General features: G+C 38.4%; 1 protein-coding gene across 1 annotated transcript; it reads right to left on the bottom strand.

The window, feature by feature from the left end:
• Window positions 1-12,543: 12,543 nt before the first annotated feature.
• On the bottom strand, window positions 12,544-13,596 carry LOC130682013 (melanoma-associated antigen B16-like). Its single transcript, XM_057496018.1, has one exon. It carries the CDS (start codon window positions 13,594-13,596, stop codon window positions 12,544-12,546), a length of 1,053 nt encoding a protein of 350 aa, XP_057352001.1.
• Window positions 13,597-22,762: the final 9,166 nt, after the last annotated feature.

The raw sequence follows: 22,762 nt of genomic DNA, 5'->3' as shown, positions 1-22,762 counted from the left end.
ATTACCAAAATCAACAATCTTTGTGACTACTGAATGCACATTAAGTGACCTAAGGTGCTAACATTTGGAATAGGAAACCACACTGAAGGCACAGCTGAAAAGTGTAGTGTGTGTAACTCAAGGCATAGCTTCCAGTGTCTCATTCATTCCATATTCAAGTCAGAAATGATCAAAAGAATTGGTTCTGAGTGGGCATGGACCATTTCAATTCAGGAAAGACTTCAAGTCTGAGATCCTTTCAGTTTTTATTCTTATATAGTCAAGAAACACCCTCAGGATAACAAGTAATTCAGTGTCCATTACTCAATAAACAATACTGACAATGAGGTCTGGGTGCTTGGTTCAGTATACAATCCTCAACTGGATTCTCAATTAAGTTGGATTTGGCACATTCCTATAAATTCCTTGAGTTAATGGATTAAAGAGACTCCAACCAAATGTCCAGACCTCAGGCATCCCCAAGTCAAAAAGAAAGGTCACAAACCATTCATCATTACCTTCTGTTCAAAATAAGACTATTCAAGATAATACTGCAGAATCAAGCCAACTATCTAAATAGTCTGGGTAAAGGAACAGATTTTTACTGACAATACAGAGATAAAAATAGTCATATTTTTCTTTGATTATTTACTGAATAGATTTTTGAAGTAACTGGAAAAACTTGCCATTGTATAATGTCACCAAATATGGAGGTATAAGGAGATCTACAGATCCATCACTTCACTGAAAAGGCCTATGATTTGAAATAACTGAATATAAATAAATCTAATGCAAGCAAAGAGATTCAATCAGTGTTCAAATAATTTCCAACAAAGAAAGGCCAGGACCAGATAGATGACTTTACTAGTCAATTCTGTCAGATACTTGAAGATGAATTAATACCAACTTTTCTCAGATTCCCCCCAAAAATAGTAGAGTGATTATTTCATAAATTCTGAGGCTATTATTAAATTATCTTGTTACAAAAGCCAAAGACATAATAAAAACACCTACAGACCAATATCTCCTAAGAATATAGATGCAAGCATCTTCAACATAATACTAGTGAAGTTCATCAAGCAGCATGTTAAAAGGAGTATACACCATGACCAAGCAGGATTTATCCTTGGAATACAAGGGTGAGTCAACATGTAAATTTAAATTGTAAAAACAATTTAATATACCTTATTAATCAAATGAAGGAAAAAATATCATTTCAATTGATGCAGAAGAAACATTTGACAAAATCTAACATACTTTGAGAAGAAAACAATAAAATAAGAATAGAAGGGGACTTTCTCAACCAGATAAAAGGTATCTATGAAAAACCTACAGCTAACAACATACTAAATGGTGAAAGATGGAAAATTTCCCCCCTAATATCAGAATCAAGACAAGGATGCCCATTCTTGCCATTTCTCATTAGCATTGTACTAGAAGTTCTAGGCAGGGAAATGAGGCAAGAAAAAGAAATAAAAGGCATCCAAACTGGAAAGTAAAAAGTGAAACTATCTTTATTTGCAAATGACGTGATCTTATATTAAGAAAATCCTAAAGAGTCCACTAAAAAGCTGTCAGAATAATAATAAAATGTTAGCATAATAGATGAATACACATAGTTGCAGTATATAGAACCAACATACAAAAATCAGTCCTATTTCTATACATAAATAATTAACAATCTGAAAATGAAATTAAGAAACCTATTCCATTTAAAATAACATGAACAATAAAATACTTAGGATTAAATTTACAGTGAAGGTGCAAGACTGGTATACAGAAAACCATAAAATATTGTTGAAAGAAATAGAAGAGCTAAATAAATGGAAAGATATCCCATATTCATGGATTATAAGACTTAATGTTGTTTAATACACCCCCAAACTGATCTCCAGATTCAGTGCAATCTCTACCCGAATCCCAACTGCCTTTTTTGCCAGAAATGACCAAGCTGACCCTAAAATTTATATGGAATTACCAGAGATCCCAAATAACCAAAATAATCTTGAAAAGGAAGAACTCTTTTGGAGGACATATAATACTCACTTTTAAAACTTACCACAAAGCTACAGAACCCAAAAAAAGTGTGGTATTGGCATAAGGTAAACATATAAATCAATGGAATGGTATTGGGAGTTCACAGATTAAGTCATACCTCAGTCATCAGTTGATCTTCACAAGTGATAATTCAATGGGGAATCTAACAAATGTTGCTAAGACAACTGATACACACATGGACAAGAATAAAGTTGGACTGTTACCTCGCTCATATATAAAAATTAACTCAAAATAAAGATCTACACTTAATAGCTAAAATTATGAAACTCTTGGAAGAATACAAGTTAACAGTCATGACAGTGGATTTGACAATGGATTCTTAGATATGACACTAAAAGCACAACAAATAAAGAAAAACAGATAAAATGTATTTCATCAAAATCAAACATTTTTGTGTATCAAAGGATGTTATCAGGAGGGTGAAAAGACAGTCCACAGAATGGGAGAAAACATTTGCAAATCATATATTTGGTAAAGATCTAGTATCCAGAATATATAAAGAACACTTTCAACTCAAACATAAAAGGCAGTCACAGAAGGACACTACTGCATGATTCATTTATATGAGGTACCTAAAATATTAGTCAAATTCACAGAAGCAGTGATTACCAGGAGTTGGTGATGGGGGAGGGCGATAGAAAGTTGTTCTTCAATTTGTATAAGGTTTCAGTTATGTATGATAAATTAGTTTTGGAGATGCTATGCAGCGTAGTGCCTATAGTCAGCAATACTGTATTGTGTATTAAAATTTTTATTCAGAGGGTAGATAGATCTCGTGTTAAGTATTCTTCTGACATAATACAAAAAAAAAACAACACAAGGGACACAAGGAAACTTTTGAAGGTGATGGATATGTCTACTGCCTGGATCGTAGTGATGGTTTCATTGGGTGTATACACTGTCCAAACTCATCAAGTTGCATACATTAAATATGTGCAATTTTGTGTATATCAGTTATACCTCAATAAAGCTGTTTTTTAAAAAGACAAAAAAAAAGTTAAAATGGGCAAAAAGGTTGAATAGACATTTCTACATAGAAGATAGACAAATTGCCTAAAAATACATGAAAAGATGTTCAACATTTGTTACTAGGGAAAAGCAAATAATTAAAACCACAATGAGATCCCACTTCACACCCATTAGGGTGGCTATAATAATTTTTTTTAAAATTAAAACAACAACTGTTGGTACGGATGTAGAGAACTTGGAACCCTTATAATTGCTGGTGGGAATCTAAAGTGGCAAACTGCTCTATAAAGTTTAGAATTTTCTCAAAATTAACCATAGAATTACCATATGACTCAGAAATTCCTCTCTGAGGTATATAAACAAGAGAACTGAGCAAAGTAGTTCAAACAAAGGGTTGTACGCAAATGTTCATAATGGCATTATTCATAATAGCCCAAAAGTAGAAAGAGGCCAGCTGATAAATGGATAAACAAAATGTGGTAATATTGATATAGTGGAATATTATCCAACCATAAAAAGGAATGAAGTACTGGTACATACTACAGCATAGATCAACTTGGAAATATCATGCTAAATAAAATAATCTAGAACACCAAAGAACATATAATTCATGATTCCATTTATACTTTTATATGAAATGGCCACAGGAAGGAAATTCAGAGATATAGATTAGTGGTTACAAGGAGCTGAGAGGAAGGGAGGGAAAGAATGAGGAGTGACTGTTTAATTAATATGGGTTGTCTTTTTAAAAGTATTCTTGAATTGGATGGTGACAACGACTGCACATTTTTAATGCACTAAAAACCACTGAATCTTTAAAATGGTTAAAATAGTGAACTGTATGGCAAATGAATTTTACCTCAGTAAAAAACAAAATTATCAAAAAAGTTAAAAAACATTTTACATGTTCTGGGTGCCCCTCATTTAAAAACGTACCGTGAGGATAACAGACATCAAACAAGCTGATATTATTTGGCAAGGTACCGCACCAGCACAGTATCTTTGATGAGGAGAAATGGAGTAAAATTTGACATAACATGCACTGCACTCAGCCACACGACCTTTCAGGGAACTGGACAGGCAAATTTGAAAGGTGGCACCAGGATGCCGATATCATGGTTCATCGTTGTTGAGAATATTGATAAGTGGCAGGAAATACAGAATAATATTACAAAGAAGTTTGGTGATAAAAAGGCTAATGCTTAAAATGTGGATTTACATATAAAAAGAGCTAACAGATGTAAAATTAGGGTGACTATTACCTTTTTGGAACTATTGACAGCATCCCTGTGCTCTTAAAATATGACTGTGCTCAAAAAAATTGACTCATCACACATTTTGCAGAAAAATAAGTACATATAAAAAAAGAAGATAAACCTGTAGTTTCCCATCCAGAGTTAGAAATCAAATAACTCTCTGACCTTTCTTTTACGGTTGGAATGAATTTCAGTCAATCTCTCTCTCTCTCTCATAATAATGCTGTATTATGACAGAGCCCATGTAAACAAATGTTACGTAAAATTTGTTCACAGCCAGAACTGTGGCAGTTCAGTTATATGCTATAACAACAATTTCCATATATGCATCATTAAAATACATTTAACCATGTACTAATCAAGGAGCCCAGGTGCATTGTCAAGATGCCAGTTAGAGACACAATGTATAGCAGTATAAAATGAAATGATTAGATAACTCTGAATTTTTGTTCAGTGGACATTTTAACATGTTGTGAAAGGATATTAAAATTGAACATTTATGAACACTTCTCCATGGCCAAAACCAAATATAATTCCAATGACATAAAGTAAAAGGCCTCAAATCAGGTCTGTGGCCAACACCAGGTTTAACTTTTACTCATTTTAGAGTATAACCATATAGAACCTTTGGAAAACTTACTGATGGTGATTTAGAGTACACAAATGAAGGAAGTTTTTAATATGTGGCATCAGTATATTCAGCGGAGTCCAGCTTTAAAAATTAAACCTAAGATGTATCTCCATGAAAATAGAATGGTTTCTGTTATTTAAATATGCCTGTTGGCCTTAGCAGACGCTGACTTGAGAAAGCGTGCAAAGCCCCCACCTATAGTAATTGAACTCACAGTGTGCACCACAGACTTCAGGCATAGAATCACTTGAGAAGGCTTGTTAAAACGCAGTTCTGAGGCTTTACCAGGATGGCCTAAATTTAGAATTTCTGGGCTTATTGTCTGGTAGTGCTCCTTTTTAACAAAATCTCCACTGCATTAACTGTGTACTCTAAACCTTGGGAAGCACTCTTCCCCCCACAGCTGTGGTAGCGTTCTCTCTCTCTCTCTCTCTCTCTCTCCCTCTCTCCCAGCATCCCTTCCTTATCCTCACTAATGTTAACCAGCCACTAATATTAACAAGGGATTTTGCTGCTGATAGTCTCCTTTACCATGCATGTCATCATGTTCTTAACTTCATTGCAGGAGAGGAAATTTTTTTTTTCTTATTAGAATAATTGTAGGAGAAAGGGTTTAAATGTTCCTTTGAAATAAAGTGTTCGTTGATACTCTTACTAGATGAACTCAGGCCATGCAGTCCTAAAGGACAGTAGATGCGTGAGGCCACTACTCGAGTTCCCTGAAGGCCGTAGGGGATAAAACATCAGAGACATCCTTCTGAGCTGAACATTTTTAGACTGGAATGTATTTTTGCTTGGAAACACCCAGGATTAGAGCTGGAGATCAAGACAGGACTGCTCAGGAGGACCAGTTTTAATGACCGAAAACTCAGGAATTCTTGGTCAACAAGGATGTTCTGAGGAACCAAGCTCTGCCTACATCTAACAGACCTACTGTTGCTCTGTCATTCTCTGTCTCCCACTTGCCATAAACATACACTGGTACAACTGTTGGAGCTGCACTTTTGATTTGGCTGGCCAAGTGATGCCCTCCAACTGTATGTTCCTAGGCCTTCTAATTTTCCCCTTTAACTGTTCCTTCTGGCAAAAAGCCTTTCATTTTCCTTTTGAAATACAGGTATTTGTCAGTCATTCTTTTAGTATATTTGTAGTATCTTCCGTTTCAACATAATGAAATCCTCCATATGCGAGAAACTATGCAAGATCCTGTGGTATTTAGAAATATGAGTAAGTTTGTCTCTGTCCCCTGATAGCCCCATTAGAAAAAAATAAAATAAAATAAACCTGGGATAAAATATTTACCTGGTAAATGTAATATATAGAAAATACAATGAATGTTGAAAGAATAGAAATGAAGAGCTATACGATTAAAGGTGATATGGAAATATCTGAAAGTGCCATGGTGGCACTTGGACATGTAGGGACTACACGGAAATCATTTGAAGTACAGAAATCAGTATAAGCAAAGAGCAGGAGGTGAATAAGCTTGCATCTCATTTAAGTGGCAGCTCAGAAAACAGATTGATTAAGCCCTTTCACAAATATGGAAGGAGTGAGAGATGAGATTTTAAATATTGAAAGATTATGGTGAGCACTAAAGAATTTTTACTTACGACTCATTAGGAAGTCACAAGATCACTCACATTTTAGAGTAACAAGTCCACTGGCTGTCGGAGGGGAATTTGGGTGGGGGTTGGAGTGGTCTCCTTTACTAACTACAGATGATTGCTGGGAGCCATAGTAAAAAAAATTAGTCTGGGTTTGAGTACCCATAACATGTGCTGATTTGTTTTAAATGTGGTGAAAGTTAAAAAAAATCCATTAAATAAATAGACACTGGCTCATGTAAATAAGGAGCCTTTGTAATGCTTGCCGGTGTTTGCTCTTACACGCTCCTCCTGTTCCCACATTGTACTATGTATGCACAAACTCTTTTATCATTACCATTATAGTTAATGTTTTTCACACCTTAGTGACAGTATCTTCTTCGACAGATCTTGACTATGGTAGTGTCTTCTATGAGGTTCCCTTTCCTTCAATTGCTACCTTGGAATCCTAGTGGAAATGTCATCATCTTGTAATTGCCTACTGGTTCTGAGAGCAAAAACAGACCATTTTATAACATTAAGTGGAATTTCTAACAGGGCTAACTCTTTGACTATACTCTTAGCAAAACCCGGCGCTTGGGACATTTTGAACTGTCTGTTCAAAGAACTACTAATCTACAAAACACAGTATTGTCATTTATCTTATGGTTATTTTGATATTTCGATGAAATAATAACTGCAGTTCTTATGAATGAAAGATGCTGCTGCTTTGCTATTTTCTTTAGAGGAGCAGAGCTTTAAGTATATTGGTAATATTTATGGTTAATCTTATTTACTATCTAACTATGCCCCTGACTTTGAGTGAAATTTAAATTTTCATTTTGTAATAGTCTGTTAAAGTAAAGAATACTCAGTAAATGTTTGTGACATTATGATGTCCTTTTAGTAATTTTACGGGTTCTTGCATCTCATTTAAGTGGCAGCAGAAATTATTGTGGTGGCAAAGTTTTAAATCTGTATGCATTCAGTTCTTTCAATGTGTCTAATTTTCAATTTCACTAAACCAGAAAGTAATCATTATTTACAAAGAAGTTTTTATTTCTTCCAGTTGCTACAAATTTCTTCAGATTTCAGCATTAAATATTTATCATTGATGCTGCAAGACTGGGCCCATGGACAATAGAAAGCAGGTAATCTGACATTGCTACATTATGTTTACACTTTTAATTCAGTGGTGTGACCGTCAGTCAATACGTGGATGGTGTGATTAGTGTGACTCTCGGCACTAAATTCAGATAAGTGCCGAGAAGACAAAATGAATGTGAGAATAGAAAGAGGAACTATCTCCAGTAGACTAGTGACATGGTTTGACAGGCCTTGATTAACAAGGCAATAATCATGTGTCCTGGAAAATGGAGGGTGTAAAAATAGACCAACTGCCAGACTCTATTCTCTCTTATATTCATACCTACCTGGAATCAGCAAGTAGATTGAATTGAGGACTCTATTTGAACTATGACTCCATCTGCCTGAATCATTAATATGGATAAGTAATAACAAGTAACTGCATTAATAAATACTGAAATTTTTAAGTAAATGAGAGGGCAGGAGATATATGGGAAATCTTTGTACCTTCCTCTTAATTTTGCTGTGGACCTAAAATAGTAAAGTTTTAAAAATAGATGAAAGCTTCTATTATTATTAAAAAACCATCATCAGCAAGATTTTCTAAGATAAAATGACTAACAGTAAATTTTGCCAGTAATTGTTGCTTGCATCTTAACTCTTTCCCCACAGACAGAATGGAGGAAAGGGGTAATAGTGTAATGATAATGTAGCCAGTTCTTGAAATAGGATGTTTTCTGACTGAGTTTTGTTTATGGTCCCAAAGGCCAAAAACCAAGCAATTGTACCATATGTCTCAAAGGTACAGCGAGCTTGCAGCTGGTGAGTGGGGAGCCTGTTTTTTGGAGAGAATTATTAATGTGCTACTGTTTGTGCCCATCTCCCACAGGGGAGAGGAGACAGTACATCCATCTCACTGTAAGCCAAGTGAGAGAAGGGGCTTTAAGGGACCACATGAACTTCACAGGTGACATACCGCAGAACCTGGGGATCACAAATACTGATATTAGAAACAATGCCTAGAAGGTGTAAGAGGACAGATATAGTAAAGGGAGAAAAGGATGGCTACTTTGAGAGGCAACAACATTCCACTAACGGTAGGGCCAGGATGCCTGAGCATTTTTCCAATGTGGGAAATGTGGGAGGAAACTAGTCTGACGCTGTTTGGATCTATCCCAAGAGAACTGCCTGACGAAGCAATAGAAGTTTCTAGAATATGCCTGAGGAATCAACAAAACTCCCATAGGAAAGCAAATTTAACACTGGAAAAGCCATTTTGGGTAACCCATCTCTGGACCACTCAAGCAATACATTTTTTTGCCTCCTTTCTCTAGCCTGATTCTGGAAAGCTAGAGTCAGTCACTCTAATAGGGAGTAGGGTTGAGGCCAGGGTGCAGTGAAGGGGGAAATAAAAGAGTAGTGAAAGATAAAGGAGACTTCCTGTGATTGCAGGTTTTAGGGTCCCAAGCAGACCTGAGCTGTGGAGGAGGAGAAATATTTCCAGTGGATAAAATTATGGTTTATGTGTTTATGACACTAGGATGGGCATTTCATCCCTGAGGTGGAATTTTCCAGTACCTGAAAGTACTTGAAGGACATTCTATTATTTAGGAGTCACCAGACAGTTTAATGGGACTTTCTGAGGTTTCACCAAAGGACAGAGAAAGAATCAGTACAGGGGGCAATGAGGGAAAAATTTTTCTGATTTCACCCCAATGAGTATAGCCTATTCAATATAACTCAGGATGATGAAGATGAGGAGGAGGAGGATGTGACCAAGACAATGAAGAAAGAGTAGTGGAGACGTCAATGAAGGCTGACTACCTTATTTTTTTTTTAGATGAGTTCTGACCCTTTCTGCATTTTCTAGTTTTCAAATCTTAAAAACTTATTTGTGAATGATAAAACACACTGTTTTAAGTGGCAGCACTGGTCATTCTGTCGCCAACTAGTAGTCCTTTAGTTAATAATAGGGGAAAAGAGAACCCATTTTTAGGAACTAATAGCAATATAATTCAATTTCATTAATATTCAGGACCTGTAGTGCACCTAATATACTATAGGAAGTTGACATTGACTATATGAGACATACATGGGAATGCATAGGTTTTACGTTTTTTGTTCATTGTAATTTTAGATAGAATGACAAATTTATGGATGTGGTTATATAAAAAAATCTTCAAAAAACTACACTTTACTACTTTAATATTGAAAACATATTTTAAAATGTTTAGATATTAAAAGTATTTTAAAATTTAAGAACTACAGTGCATAAATAATGGAATATATAAGTCAAAATTACAATGTTTTGCAAATTAGATGCTTGTCCACCTGAGAAACCCAGAACTAGTAAGTAAAAACCCACTGGGACTCAGAAAAGAACTTAGTGATGTTGCCAGTTATAAACAAACTGGCAAAAATCAATAGCTCTCCTATATGCCAGCAAGAATCCGGTAATTTTACAAAAATTGCTGCTTTAATAGCAAAAAGAGGTAAGAATAGCTAGGACAAACTTAATATGGTATGGGCAAATACTACATGAAGAAGACAAACAAAATAACTTTCATATAGATATAAAACAAACCTTAAATAAATGGAAATGCATAAAATATTTCATCTTGGGTAACCTCAAATGTATATATGTCAGTTGTTTCCAAGTTAATTTATGACTTGTGAAATTTAATAGGAATTTTAAGGAAGCTGATAAAATAATTTTAAATTTGACAGAAAAACAGACAGGTGGTAAAAAAAAGACAACCTTAAGAACAAACACTTAGTGAATGGGGCAGCAACTTATTATTTTTAAAATGTTAAAAAATACATTATCAAATGAAAATGATTTAAAACTTTTGCATTAATAGACAAAAAGCTAGACCATCATATAAAACTCTGAACAATACAAGTACACAACAATAAAACTGTGAGCAACATACAAGGGCATGTATAGCAGAATTTAAGAATCATTGTGCTTCTTTCCAAAACAATTATGCTTCTAAGAACACTGACATTTTCCTAAGGATGACAGAAGTTTCATTCCTTATAACATCTATTGCAAACAAGAAAATAGGAATTGAGGCAGATAAATAACCACCACATTCCAGGATGATCAAAGTAATTGTGTAGAAAATGTATCTTTTGGTGAATTCTTATATATTTATTTTTGCTTTACTGGCTACAGTACTCTAGTACTATTCTTCAGTCAACCCCAGCCATTACATACCACCATATGCATTCTAAAAATCTTTAGCTTTTACTCAAAATGCTTTTAAAATAATCCCATACGTTCTTCAGTTCTTGACTGGGGACAGACCCAGTAACTCCAGTCTCAATTATCAGCTTAGCAGAAGTAGTTCTAGTAGTTATGTTTGCTTACTTAGTTTTCCAACGGTCTTTCCTCATCAGTTACTTACAGGAGAGGCTTTGATTTTTAACCACCAAGGTAAGCTCACCCAGAGGTTTATGTGCCCAGTAGGTCCCTCAGACCCTGGTACAGGGAGGACACCATTCACATGAGAGATTTATCTCCTGCTTTCAGGAGGATACAGCTCCCTCACCCCCTCAGCCTCTGCTTGTCCTACATCCAGATTTAACTTAAAATCACCTCTCATTAAAGAAATTAGAGGTTTTCTTTATTCTCAAATAAGAAATCCCATTAAAATTCAATGCCAAATATCATAAAATAAGCCCATCTTTTAGGAATAGTGCTCCCAAACTAGCAGATTCTTTACTAAATCAGACTATACTCACCAGATCATTTGGAAATCGCCTTGAGAATGTAATACAATGCTTAGTGGTGAAGACCAGGTCTAAATTTTACTACCAAAATGACCTTTCGCGTGGAACAGGACACTGCTATCAGAGAGGTTCCACGGTGAGGATGGGGCTGCCAGGTACTTGGAACACACTAAGTCAGGGAAAGGGCAGGTGATGCTCGGCAGTTCCTTGGGGGTGCAGAAAGAAGGCCTCAGAAGAGGATGCAATGCAGTGCTGGTCAGCAGGTTCACAGTCCAATTTGGACAAGAAGGCACACTGGAGAATATCCAGGGGAAGGGTGTTGTAATGCACACATAGAGGATGAAAAGTAATTTCCTCCTATCCTTCTAGGTTATTGAGGAAGACAACCCACTCCCCACCCCTTAGTGAAAGGACAGATTAACAGAAGAAAACACAAATTTAATTACATACAAATGTACATATGGGAGCCCCACAAAAATATGAGACTCAAAGAAGTGACCAAAGCAGGAAGCTTTTATTATAACTTTTAGACAAACTAAAAATGAATCTACGAAGAATTGACATGGCAGAGTGGTGTGGGTTAAGGGTAGCAAGTAGTAAATAATGAGGTTCATACAGCCATTTGGCCCTAACTTTTCTCTCTAGTGATAAGAATGCCCTGTACCCTCCTGGTACAGGTAGGACACCATTCCCATGAGAGATTTATCTCCTGCTTTCAGGGGGATTAAGAAGGGTCAGAGTGTCCCTCCTTCATCGGCTACTGCTCAAATATCTTTAATTCAAAATAAATATGCCAAACAGCATATTCTGAGCTGACATTCTGAACCCTTACAGACAAAAAAGCTGGAACTGGACAAAAATGCATTTGCTTCAACTTCATAAACCAAACTATCTTAAAGCTGATTTCATCCATTTTTCGAATAAATGCATACAGAACTTCTGTGCGATCTGATTCCAGGTGACAATATGAGATGGTTGCAATCAGTTTTGCAAAACAGCAGAGGTTTTACCACTTAACCTCATGATAGCCTTCCATGTGAGACTGATACCGCACCTAAAGTTGGAGATTTTGAAGCTAATTGAATCTGTACTAAAAGAAACAACATTTGAATAATAAACACGTGACAAACAAAAGAACACATTTCCAAGTTACACATACACATACATCCTGTGCTCCTTTCAGCCCTACCTCAGGCCTCAATTCTTTGAACTCTAAATGGCCTTTGAACAACAAAGTGAGGAATCAGCCTCGGGGGTCACTAGGGACAGTAGGCATGACTAGACTTGCCACTAGAACCAGCAGGGGCCCCAGAAGGGAGGCAGCCGTGTCTGACATGGTGTCTTGGGCCCTCTTTTCCTCATCTTGCAGAGCATCCTCATACTGAGATCGGAAAGCACTCGGCTCAACCCCATTAACCCTGGCCAGGAACTTCAGGACTTTCATCTTGGTGGTTTCAGCATATGCTCTCGGGCCCCACAGGAACTCAAATTGGGCAGGATCACTGTTGGCCACCTGCCGGTACTCCAGGTATTTTTCCTTCACGAGATCGTTGGTGATGAGCTTCCGGGGCTCCCCGAAAAAGGGGTTCACTCTCCCGGCATGCATGCCCATCGCATTCAGAATTCGCCAGACTTCCCTTTCGGTAGCACAATTGCCCTTCATGAGGATCACACCCAGGACGACGATCAGGACGCCGGTCTTGGGCACGCGCTCTTGGTCAGACAGCATCCCATCATATGTGAGGCCCATGCTGATGACGAGCTCATAGCGGTAGTTGGGGGGATCCACTGCCTTCATATCCAGGCCAAAGACCACCTGCAGGCGCTGGCAAGCATTTGCAAAGATCACACGGAAGTGTTCATTGCATACTGGGGAGACAACCTTGAAAATATCTTCCATTGTTACAGTCTCCTTGATGTGATACTTGTGCAGCAGGTAACACACCAAAAGAGACACTAACCTATCTATAGGATCTAAGGGCAATTCTGCGGGCTGTGGGGCAGCCTGCGCAGTGCTCTCCACCTCCCTGTGGCCACTGGAGCGCACACCCGATCTGCTTGATGAGGTGGCTGTGATGGCAACAGGAGATGACAGGAAACCCTGAGCACCCTCACGAGTGCTGGGAACACCAGCAGCAGAAGCCCCCTTCGAACTGCCAGGCATTAGAGGAGGCGAAGACACACGGGTCTTCACCAGTGCCTCGGACGTCTGTGCAGCTTGCAGGCCCTGGGTCTCGCTGCGGGTCTGAAGGCTTTGACGCCGAGAGCGTTGTGGATTCTTCTGATGCAGAGACATGACGGCTCTTGCGAGTGGCAGCAGGTAGGACTGTGGACAGGAAGGAGGGCAATGAGGAATCACTGCTGAAGAGAGGGAAGGCAGAGGTGAATGGCCTTAGCTGGCAAACGCAACTGTGGCCGGTGGCTCTGCTTAAGCCGCCACCCAACGGACCTCTGACAATACAGCCACAGGGCCCCCCAGGTCTCCTCACCTCCCGGTTGCCATATCCCCCAAGAGCATGGAGGGGAGGCCTGAATGCTTCCGAGTGTGCAGCCAGGCAAACCACGCTGGGAATTCTCCACAATCTCCAGCCAGGCAGGTGGGTTGGGGCTCTGGAGAGCCATCGCAGCCCTGAGGAACGAGGTCCCATCAGGCCTCCCTCAGGTTCATTACCTGGGCAATTCTTAGGGCCTGGTCCACTCTCCCCACACCAACAGGAGGCTGTCCCCCTAAGACCAATGTCACATCTCCTGAAGTCAACTGAGGAGGAAATGTGGAGGTACCTCCCCCAGAAACACTACCGGGGCTTTCCCAGGACTGACAGCAGGAGCTAGATGCCCCGCCCACCATCTGCACTGGTGTCCGAGGTCACCCCCTCCCCTGCTCCAACCCAGTTCTCACTCAAGCTGCCTTACTTGAAGTCCAGGCAAGTCCTGGGGTCTCTTCTCTGGCGGACCTAACACGTCCCAGGCACAGATAATGCCTCTGCCTCCTGAGTTCTGGACGCGTCACATCTACCTGACAGCCTTGCCCAGAGCCTCTCAGCATGGACAGCAGTTCAAGGCTGCATTCCCCGGGATTCCCACTCCACTGGGGCTTCCCTGGTCTACGAGTAGGAGCGAGACACTGTGCGCAGCTCACTCTCTCTGGTCCGGTGAGCCTCAACCCAGCACCACACAGGTCCAAGCCGAACACTACCAAGTTAGAAGTGTGCGTTAGGTCAGCCTCCCAGCCCTGACCCGGGGGAGGCGCGGGGCTCTTATCTAGTGGGCCTCACTTTTCTGTGGTGGATGGTCTCCTCAGAAATTATTTCGATCCCCACTTGATGCCTGGCAGCACTGCAGACTCCTCTCTACTGATGCATCCCCACGCCCGGGACCCAGGCGCTCACTGCCTCCATGGTCTGGAAGAGGAAGTCAGGGACATCACATCCGGTCAGCGTCTACAGCATGGACGGAGCTCAGCCAATGACAGCTTCTCAGCAGAGGTCACTGCCAGCCCCAACTGACAGTTCTCGCTTTGACTTGTGCCGGTCAGAGGTCGGAATCCCGGCCCGCCTCCCTCTGGTGATTCCAGGTCATGCGTGTTACGCCAAGCTCCTCATGTCCCTGAGAACCCAGTCAGACTTGCACTTTTTTGCTCAGTAGGTTTGCTCTTTGCAAGACCGCTCCAGAGGCAATGCTCGCTACTTCCATTAGGAGACACGGACTGTCAGTGTTTCTTCCTTTTTGCTAATCGTGGTACTGTGATAATTATGATCGTCCTTCATTAAGGGCTGTAGAATGGTAATTCTCTCATTTCTTTTTGATGCATCACCTGAAAATCTTGTATAGGAGAAACTCTTCCCTTGTCTGCCATTCGTTTATCCCGAGGCATTGTTACAATGTATTTTGGTGTTCTCTTACACTGTTTAAATCTCTACTGCACCTATTTTATATAGTAGTATTTAACTCATACCACTTATTTTTATTCTATTCTTTGCTACTTGTTAATACTTAAATAAATTATTTGCCATAAAGGTCTTTTTGAGAAACTGGCTCTTTTGAACAGTCTCTACTGTTTTCTAACTCTTAAATTTTACTTTTATCTCCATTATATGTTACCTTATTTGTTCTTGTACTTACATTTGTTTCTAGGGTTTGACATGTTGGATATTTCATAAATGTCATATTTTTATAAATATGTTTATGTATATACCCTAAATCCACCTGCTCCATTTCACAGAATTCGTGCTTTGGAGCATATTACTCACACCACTGAAATTTGGGCCATATATATATAAATATTACTGAGTGGAGAAAAGTTTCTTAAGAATGGTATATGAAAGTTTTCAAAAATTTCTTGAGAAAGTTTTATTTTGATGAGGTTCCCAGGTCTACTTTTTTTTAACTTTGTCTAGTTTTGGATATTAACTAGAGTGGAGATGTTATCTAGTGAAATTGAATGGTAGTGACAGTTGAGTTTTCTTTGTTATGCAAGGACAGAGTCGTAATAAGAACTCAGTTAATATAATCTGCCAACTCGAACAACTAACGATTATTTGGTGGGTCTAAATATGTCAGTCAGAGAAGGCTTTCAGGTCAGGAAAGTGGTTGTACAAGCGATACAGAAGCCAATCAGGAATGTCAGGAAGACCAATGCTTAACAATTTATGAAGTCAGGTTCACATCCAGCCTAGAAGGACAAATAGAGGGAACAGTGTTACTGGAGAATAGATTTCTGTGCTGACAGAATCTGATACTATTGTGGGCTAATCTGGTTGGGCTGGAATCAAGAGAAGATGGAGCAATTAAAGCAGAAGCCGCTTGAACCAAATAGGAAGGAGAAAACCAGGGAGAATTCCCATCCTCCTGGGGTCTAATCTCCTCTGGTTTCTTCTGTTGGCTGAACTGAGTTGGTGTCTTCATATTGGAGAGACTAGGAATTGGAGGTCAGATCCTGTATAGAAGAGCACAAGGCAGAGTAAGGGTGAAGAACGGATCAATCTGAGGACAAATAGGTCAAGGACTCCCATAGCACTTCAACAGACCAAGTGAGAAAAATCCTACCTAACTTGATAGAGAAAAGTGTTTCATAAAAGTACGCATCTTTCATTCATGATCAAAAAGTAGATTCATGTTCGAAAAGTAGATTAGAGGACATCTCTAATAAAACCTAGAGTAAAAATCAGCTTATGTGGAAACCTTGAATCCTTTTAATATTGAGAAATAGACAAAAATGCTTGCTACCACCATTTTATTGTACATTCTAATAAAGATATTACATAGAAAAGTAATGGGAAACAGAAGTAATGAAAAAGGTAGGAATTGGGAAACAAGGAACAGTGCTAGTATAATTAAACATGAATAAAATGTATATGAGGAAAACCTGAAGAATAACTATTAAATCAATAAAAATGTTATTAAATAAAATTGGGTATAGTGTCAATATACAAAAATGCACTTTTTTCTGCATCGACATACATGCGAAGATGAAATTAAATAAGGCATACCTTGCAAATTACCATAATAAATACCTGTTTCCTAATAATAAGTATAATAAAAAGCATAAGAACTCTGTAAAAAAAATTATACAGCTATTTAGAAATTCAAGTAACTAAATGGAGAAGTACTGTATGTTTCAGATTGAAGATTTGATAGAATAAACATGTTAATTCTCTCCAAATTTAATGTACAAAGAAACACAATCCATCCTCTTCAATAAAGCCATGATTTTTGTGTGTGAACGTTTATGTACATGTGCATGTGTGTGAATCTTGATGATGTAGTTCAAATTTTAGATTGACTTGCAAATGGCTATGAATAACTAATATAGTCTTGAGAAAGAAAGAGAAGATATGACATTAAGAATTACAAAAACACTACAGTAATACGAGTTTGTGGTATAGATGTATATGTAGACAAATAGACCAAAAGAACTGAATAGCATGTTCCAAAACAGACTATCTATCATCTTCTGATTTATTAACTTGGCTACTGCAGAGAACTGGGGGAAATAACTGGATTTTGATAAGAATTACAGTGGAGGATTTTGATATCCACATTTAAAAAAATGTGACTAAAACCATCCCACACACTTAACACATTCTAATGCCATGGATTGGAACCCTACTTTTAAAATTTTTACTCTGAAAATTTTCATACTTACATAAGGGAAGGGAATATCACATTAACAGATTAAATGATGAAATCATACCTAAATTCTTAAATTGGCTTACCAAAATCAGCACTCATTCATAAAAAAAAGATCACACTAGATAAATGGTATCTACACAACCCTACAGTAAATAGTATATTTAATAATTGAATCACTGAGAGCTATTACTTTAAAACTGGGAAGGAGATGAGGATGCCTATCACCATATTTTTCAGTGTTTTAGTGAAGATAATACATAGGAAGTAACAGAAAGAGAAGAAATCAAAGTGATTAGGATTGGAAAATAAAGCTAGCACCATTAAGAGATTATTAGAATGTATGTGAAGAAAATCTACATATTAATGAAAAATTATCAGGTCAATAAAAGTGTTTATAAAGGTTGATGGGTATAGTATTAATATGCAAAAATACTAATTGGTGGCAACAAAAAGTGGGAAAGTGAAATTAAACAAAATATAACTTGTAAATAACATAACAGTACCTGATACCTATAAGTAAATAAAACTCTACAAATGTATCAACTCAAGGGAAAAAAATAAACTGATATTACATAGAGACACTAATGAGAGCCTAGCTAAATAAAGAAATGTATGTATGTAGATAGAAGATTCAATATTATGACCATGTTAATTGCCCCCAATATACAGATACTTGTAATTCTTCTCCTATAAATGAAGTCCCAAAGGTTTGTGTGTGGATATCTGTGTATAGGTGTATGTGTGTTTGAAACTTGAAAACTGGTTATAAAATTTAAATTGACTTGCAAATGGCCAAACAGATCTAATATCCCCTTGAAAAAATATAGCTTATTCCACTAGATATTAAGAATTACAAAAAATCCATAGTAATCAAGAGCTTGTGGCATAAACAGACCAAAATAACCAAATAGAGTTTCCCCAAACAGACCCACTTATATATGATTGCAGAGAAGTGGGCAAAGAGCAGTATTTTTATGAAGAAATGATGTGAAACAGTTGACTCTAGGAGAATTCAGACCAGGGATCTAGTCCCAACTGCGTCACACCCCTAGCCCTGTGAACTCTGCTCCATTACCAAACTTTATAAGCCTCAGGCTCTTCATCTGGTAAATAGGTTGGATAAGCCCTGTCTTCTAGGACAGTTGGAATGTATGTAATACATGTAAAGCACTTATCACAGTGCCTCACATGTATTAGATCATTCATGAATAGTTTATGAATGATTGTCTCAGAGATCATGAAGTATTATAGAACATGCAATAGCAAATCAACCAAACAGTTGCTTCGCAAATAAAACTCCATCAATTTCCCCCATGTGAAAACATACTATTTAAGTGTTAGAGAGTCTCTTTCCATTTTGATGCAACTCAGAACTCCCAAAATTCGTGTGAAGATCCATCTCATCCAGTCCCTCCTAGCTACCTTTCCATCCAAACCACCCTTCTTTGCATTCACCCCTATTTTCATTCATTCTACTACAAGCAGAAATCTAGCCCTCATAGATTTATGAAAGAATATTCAAGATAACCTAAGGCAAATGTCCCTTGGAAAGGAGCAGGCTCTGGCTCTCAGCCCATGACAGAGTCCCAGCTGAGTGTCTTCACATCTTCCCTGAACAGAGTATCAAACTTATTTCTCAGAAACTCTCTGGACAAGATACACATAAAACAGCTAGTCTGTGTACTGGGTTCACCTGCACTGGGCAAGAGTACAGGCCTCCTAACATTACTGCCACAGGTGGAGATCCTCTCTGCTTTCCCTAAAATACCAAACAGTTATCATCAGTTTTTCATTGCAGTCTTAGTCTCTCAACTCTAAGATAAAACAACTGAGGGTCTGGCCGCTGTTAACCACTCAGACAGTGTCTGGCCAACTTCTGAGGTCAGCTTCTTTAACATTAATGCCAAAGATCAGCCCCATGTACTTAGAGGTTCTCCTGAGGATCTCAGGGAAGTTGTGCTTGTACTTGGGTTGACAATCTTCAGCATGTCTACTTTTGTAATGGGGGTTTCATTTTCTACTTGTGCAACAGGAGTGGCGTTCTTCCTCATTAGAAGGCCTCTGTGTGAGCTCTTAATTGAGAGTGGAGCCTCAGAGGTCTTGCCTTTTCCTGGTCTTGGCTCTTGGCACCTTCATCTGATCTCATGCGCGGCATGCCTGCAAAGCAGTGGTAGTGCTTATGGTGCTCTGAGGTCTCTGGGCAATGTCAGCAACAGGGGAGCTCTGGGGAAGTAGCCCCCAAAATAGGATGGGTGGGGGTGTCTCATCTTGGGCCTTGTGGTGTATTTCACAAGCATTCTTCTTATTCCTCTGACCCCAAGGCATGGTCAGGGATGTTAGGCAGAAGTGCGAGCAGGGCAATAGCTAATGCTGGCCCACTGGAAGAGACAGGATGAGAGGTTATGCTTGTCTGCAACAGGGAGACACCTCCTCACCTATAATAAACACCACCTCTCTGGGTTTCTTTAAGGGCACTGTTCTAGGAACCCACAGGGCTCTTGTTCTCCTGAGTAGTCTGACCCCTAAGAACTCTAGTGTAGTGCATTGAATTGCAAGCCCCTAAAAGATATGTGCAAGCTCATTCCCCGGTGCCTGTGATGAAATTGAATCAATAATGAAAATAGTACCCAAGAACAAAATCCCTGAACCAGATGTATTCACCACTGCATTTTATCAGACATTTAGAGAAAACATAATACCCATTCTCCTTTATGTTTTCCAAGAAATAGAAGAGGAGGGAATAATTCCAAACTCATTCAATGAAGCCAGCACCACTCTAATACCAAAACTAGGCAAAGACACCACAAGAAAAGAAAACTACAAACCAATATCACTGATAAACATAGACACAAAAACACTCAACAAAATAATAGAAAACCGAATTCAAAGATATATCAAAAGGATCACACAACGTGATCAAGTGGGATTCATCCCAGGGATGCAAGGATAGTACAACATTCGAAAATCCATCAACATCATCCACCACATCAATAAAAAGAAGGACAAAAATCACATGATCATCTCCATAGATGCTGAAAAAGCATTGGACAAAATTCAACACCCATTCATGATAAAACCTCTCAACAAAATGGGTATAGAGGGCAAGTACCTCAATATGATAAAGTCCATATATGACAAACCCGCAGCAAACATCTTACTTAACAGTGAAAATGTGAAAGCTTTTCCTCTAAGATCAGGGACAAGACAAGGATGCCCATTCTCCCCACTTTCATTCAACATAGTACTGGAGGTCCTAGTCACTGCAATCAGACAACACAAAGAGAAAAAAGCCATCCAGATTGCTAAGGAAGAAGTCAAACTTTCACTGTTTGCAAATGGCATGATATTGTACATAAAAAAAACCCCTAAAGAATTCATTCCAAAACTACTAGAACTAATATCTGAATTCAATTAATATACGATAAAGGAGCCATGGATATACAATGGGGAAATGACAGCCTCTTCAGCAACTCGTGCTGGCAAAACTGGACAGCTACATGCAAGAGAATGAAACTGGATTATTGTTTAACCCCATACACAAAAGTAAGACAAGTATCAAATGATTTCACTCATCTGCGGAGTATAACAACAAAGCAAAAACTGAAGGAACTCAACAGCAGCAGACTCACGGAACCCGAGAATGGACTAACAGTTACCAAAGGGAAAGGGACTTGGGAGGATGGGTGGGAAGGGAGGGATAAGGGGGAAAAAGGGGCATTACGATTAGCACACTTAATGTAGCTGGGGGGGACACGGCAAAGGCAGTATATAGAGAAGACAAGTAATGATTCTATAGCAGCTTACTATGCTGATGGACAGTGACTGTAATGGGGTATGTGTGGGGGACTTGATAATAGGGGGAGTCTAGTAACCATAATGTTGTTCAAGTAATTGTACATTAATGATATCAAAATTAAAAAAATATATTAAAAAGAAAAGGACTTTACCTGCACTTGATTATAAATTCACAGAAACAGGGACAGAGCAAGAGGAAGGGGCAAAGCTCCAGGTAGTGGTTTTTAGGAGTAAGTCTCTAGTCTTAATGTCACTGTGTGTTTAAACTTTCTCCACAAGGTAACTAAACCAAAAATTTCATGTTGACAAAACTGGAAGTGGTTATGAACAGCTAAGGAAGAGTTCACTACTAACACTGCTTTGGATTGATACATCACAAGTCTTCTTTACAGGGCTAAATAAACCCAGAAGCAGGAGAGGTAAAAGAACACAAGTTGTGTCAACCCTTTTAAATCGTTTTATATTACAAAATCCATGACCACCAAAATCAAAATCTAAAAAAATACTTATTACTGTCCATATACTATTTAAAAGTAAAAACATAAAACCAATGAAATGATTTTGAATTACTGCGCTTGTCTCAGAGAGTTAAACCTCATCCAGTAGGCTTTCTAAAGCACATTGTACTCTCCATACCTGTTTAAATTATTTCTTAATTTAATCATTGTTAGCAAAAATATACATATTTAAATTTACTTACACACAAAAGGATTAATTACCATTTAATTAAATATGTAATGCTTACTATATAGATGGTATATTTGTGTTAGGATAGTTGATGGGACAAGTGTTAATTCTGGTGCAGTAACGTATATTTATTTATATATTTTAAATTTTTTATCATTGATATAACCTCTTATGAAGGTTTCACTTGAAAAAACAATGTGGTGACTACATTAGCCCATATTATCAAGTCCCACCCCCATATCCCATTGCAGTCACTGTCCATCAGCTTAGTAAGATGTCACAGATTCACTATTTGCTTTCTCTGTGCTGCACTGTTTTCCCCGTGATGCCTCACACCAGGTGTACTAAACATAATACCCCTCAATCCCCTTCTCCCTCCCTCCCCACCCGCCCGCCCTCACCCCTCCCCTTTGCTAACCGCTAGTCTCATCTTGGAGTATGTGAGTCTGCTGCTGTTTGGTTCCTTCAGTTTTGCTTCATTGTTATACTCCAAAAATGAGGGAAATCATTTGGCACTTGTCTTTCTCCTCCTGGATTATTTCACTGAGCGTAATGTCCTCCAGCTCCATCCATGTTGTTGCAAATGGTAGGATTTGTTTCTTTCTTATGGCTGAATAATATTCCATTGTGTGTATGTACCACCTCTTCTTTATCCATTCATCTACTGATGGACACTTAGGTTGCTTCCATATCTTGGCTATTGTAAAAAGTACTGCAATAAACATAGGGGTGCATATGTCTTTTTGAATCTGAGAACTTGTATTCTTTGGGTAAATTCCAAGGAGTGGGATTCCCGGGTCAAATGGTATTTCTATTTTTAGTTTTCTGAGGAACTGCCATATTGCTTT

The sequence above is a fragment of the Manis pentadactyla genome, chromosome X (assembly GCF_030020395.1).
Source record: "Manis pentadactyla isolate mManPen7 chromosome X, mManPen7.hap1, whole genome shotgun sequence".
Classification (NCBI taxonomy): domain Eukaryota; kingdom Metazoa; phylum Chordata; class Mammalia; order Pholidota; family Manidae; genus Manis; species Manis pentadactyla.
The sequence above is the reverse complement of the archived record's forward strand: the minus strand, read 5'-3'. Positions and strand labels throughout refer to the sequence as shown.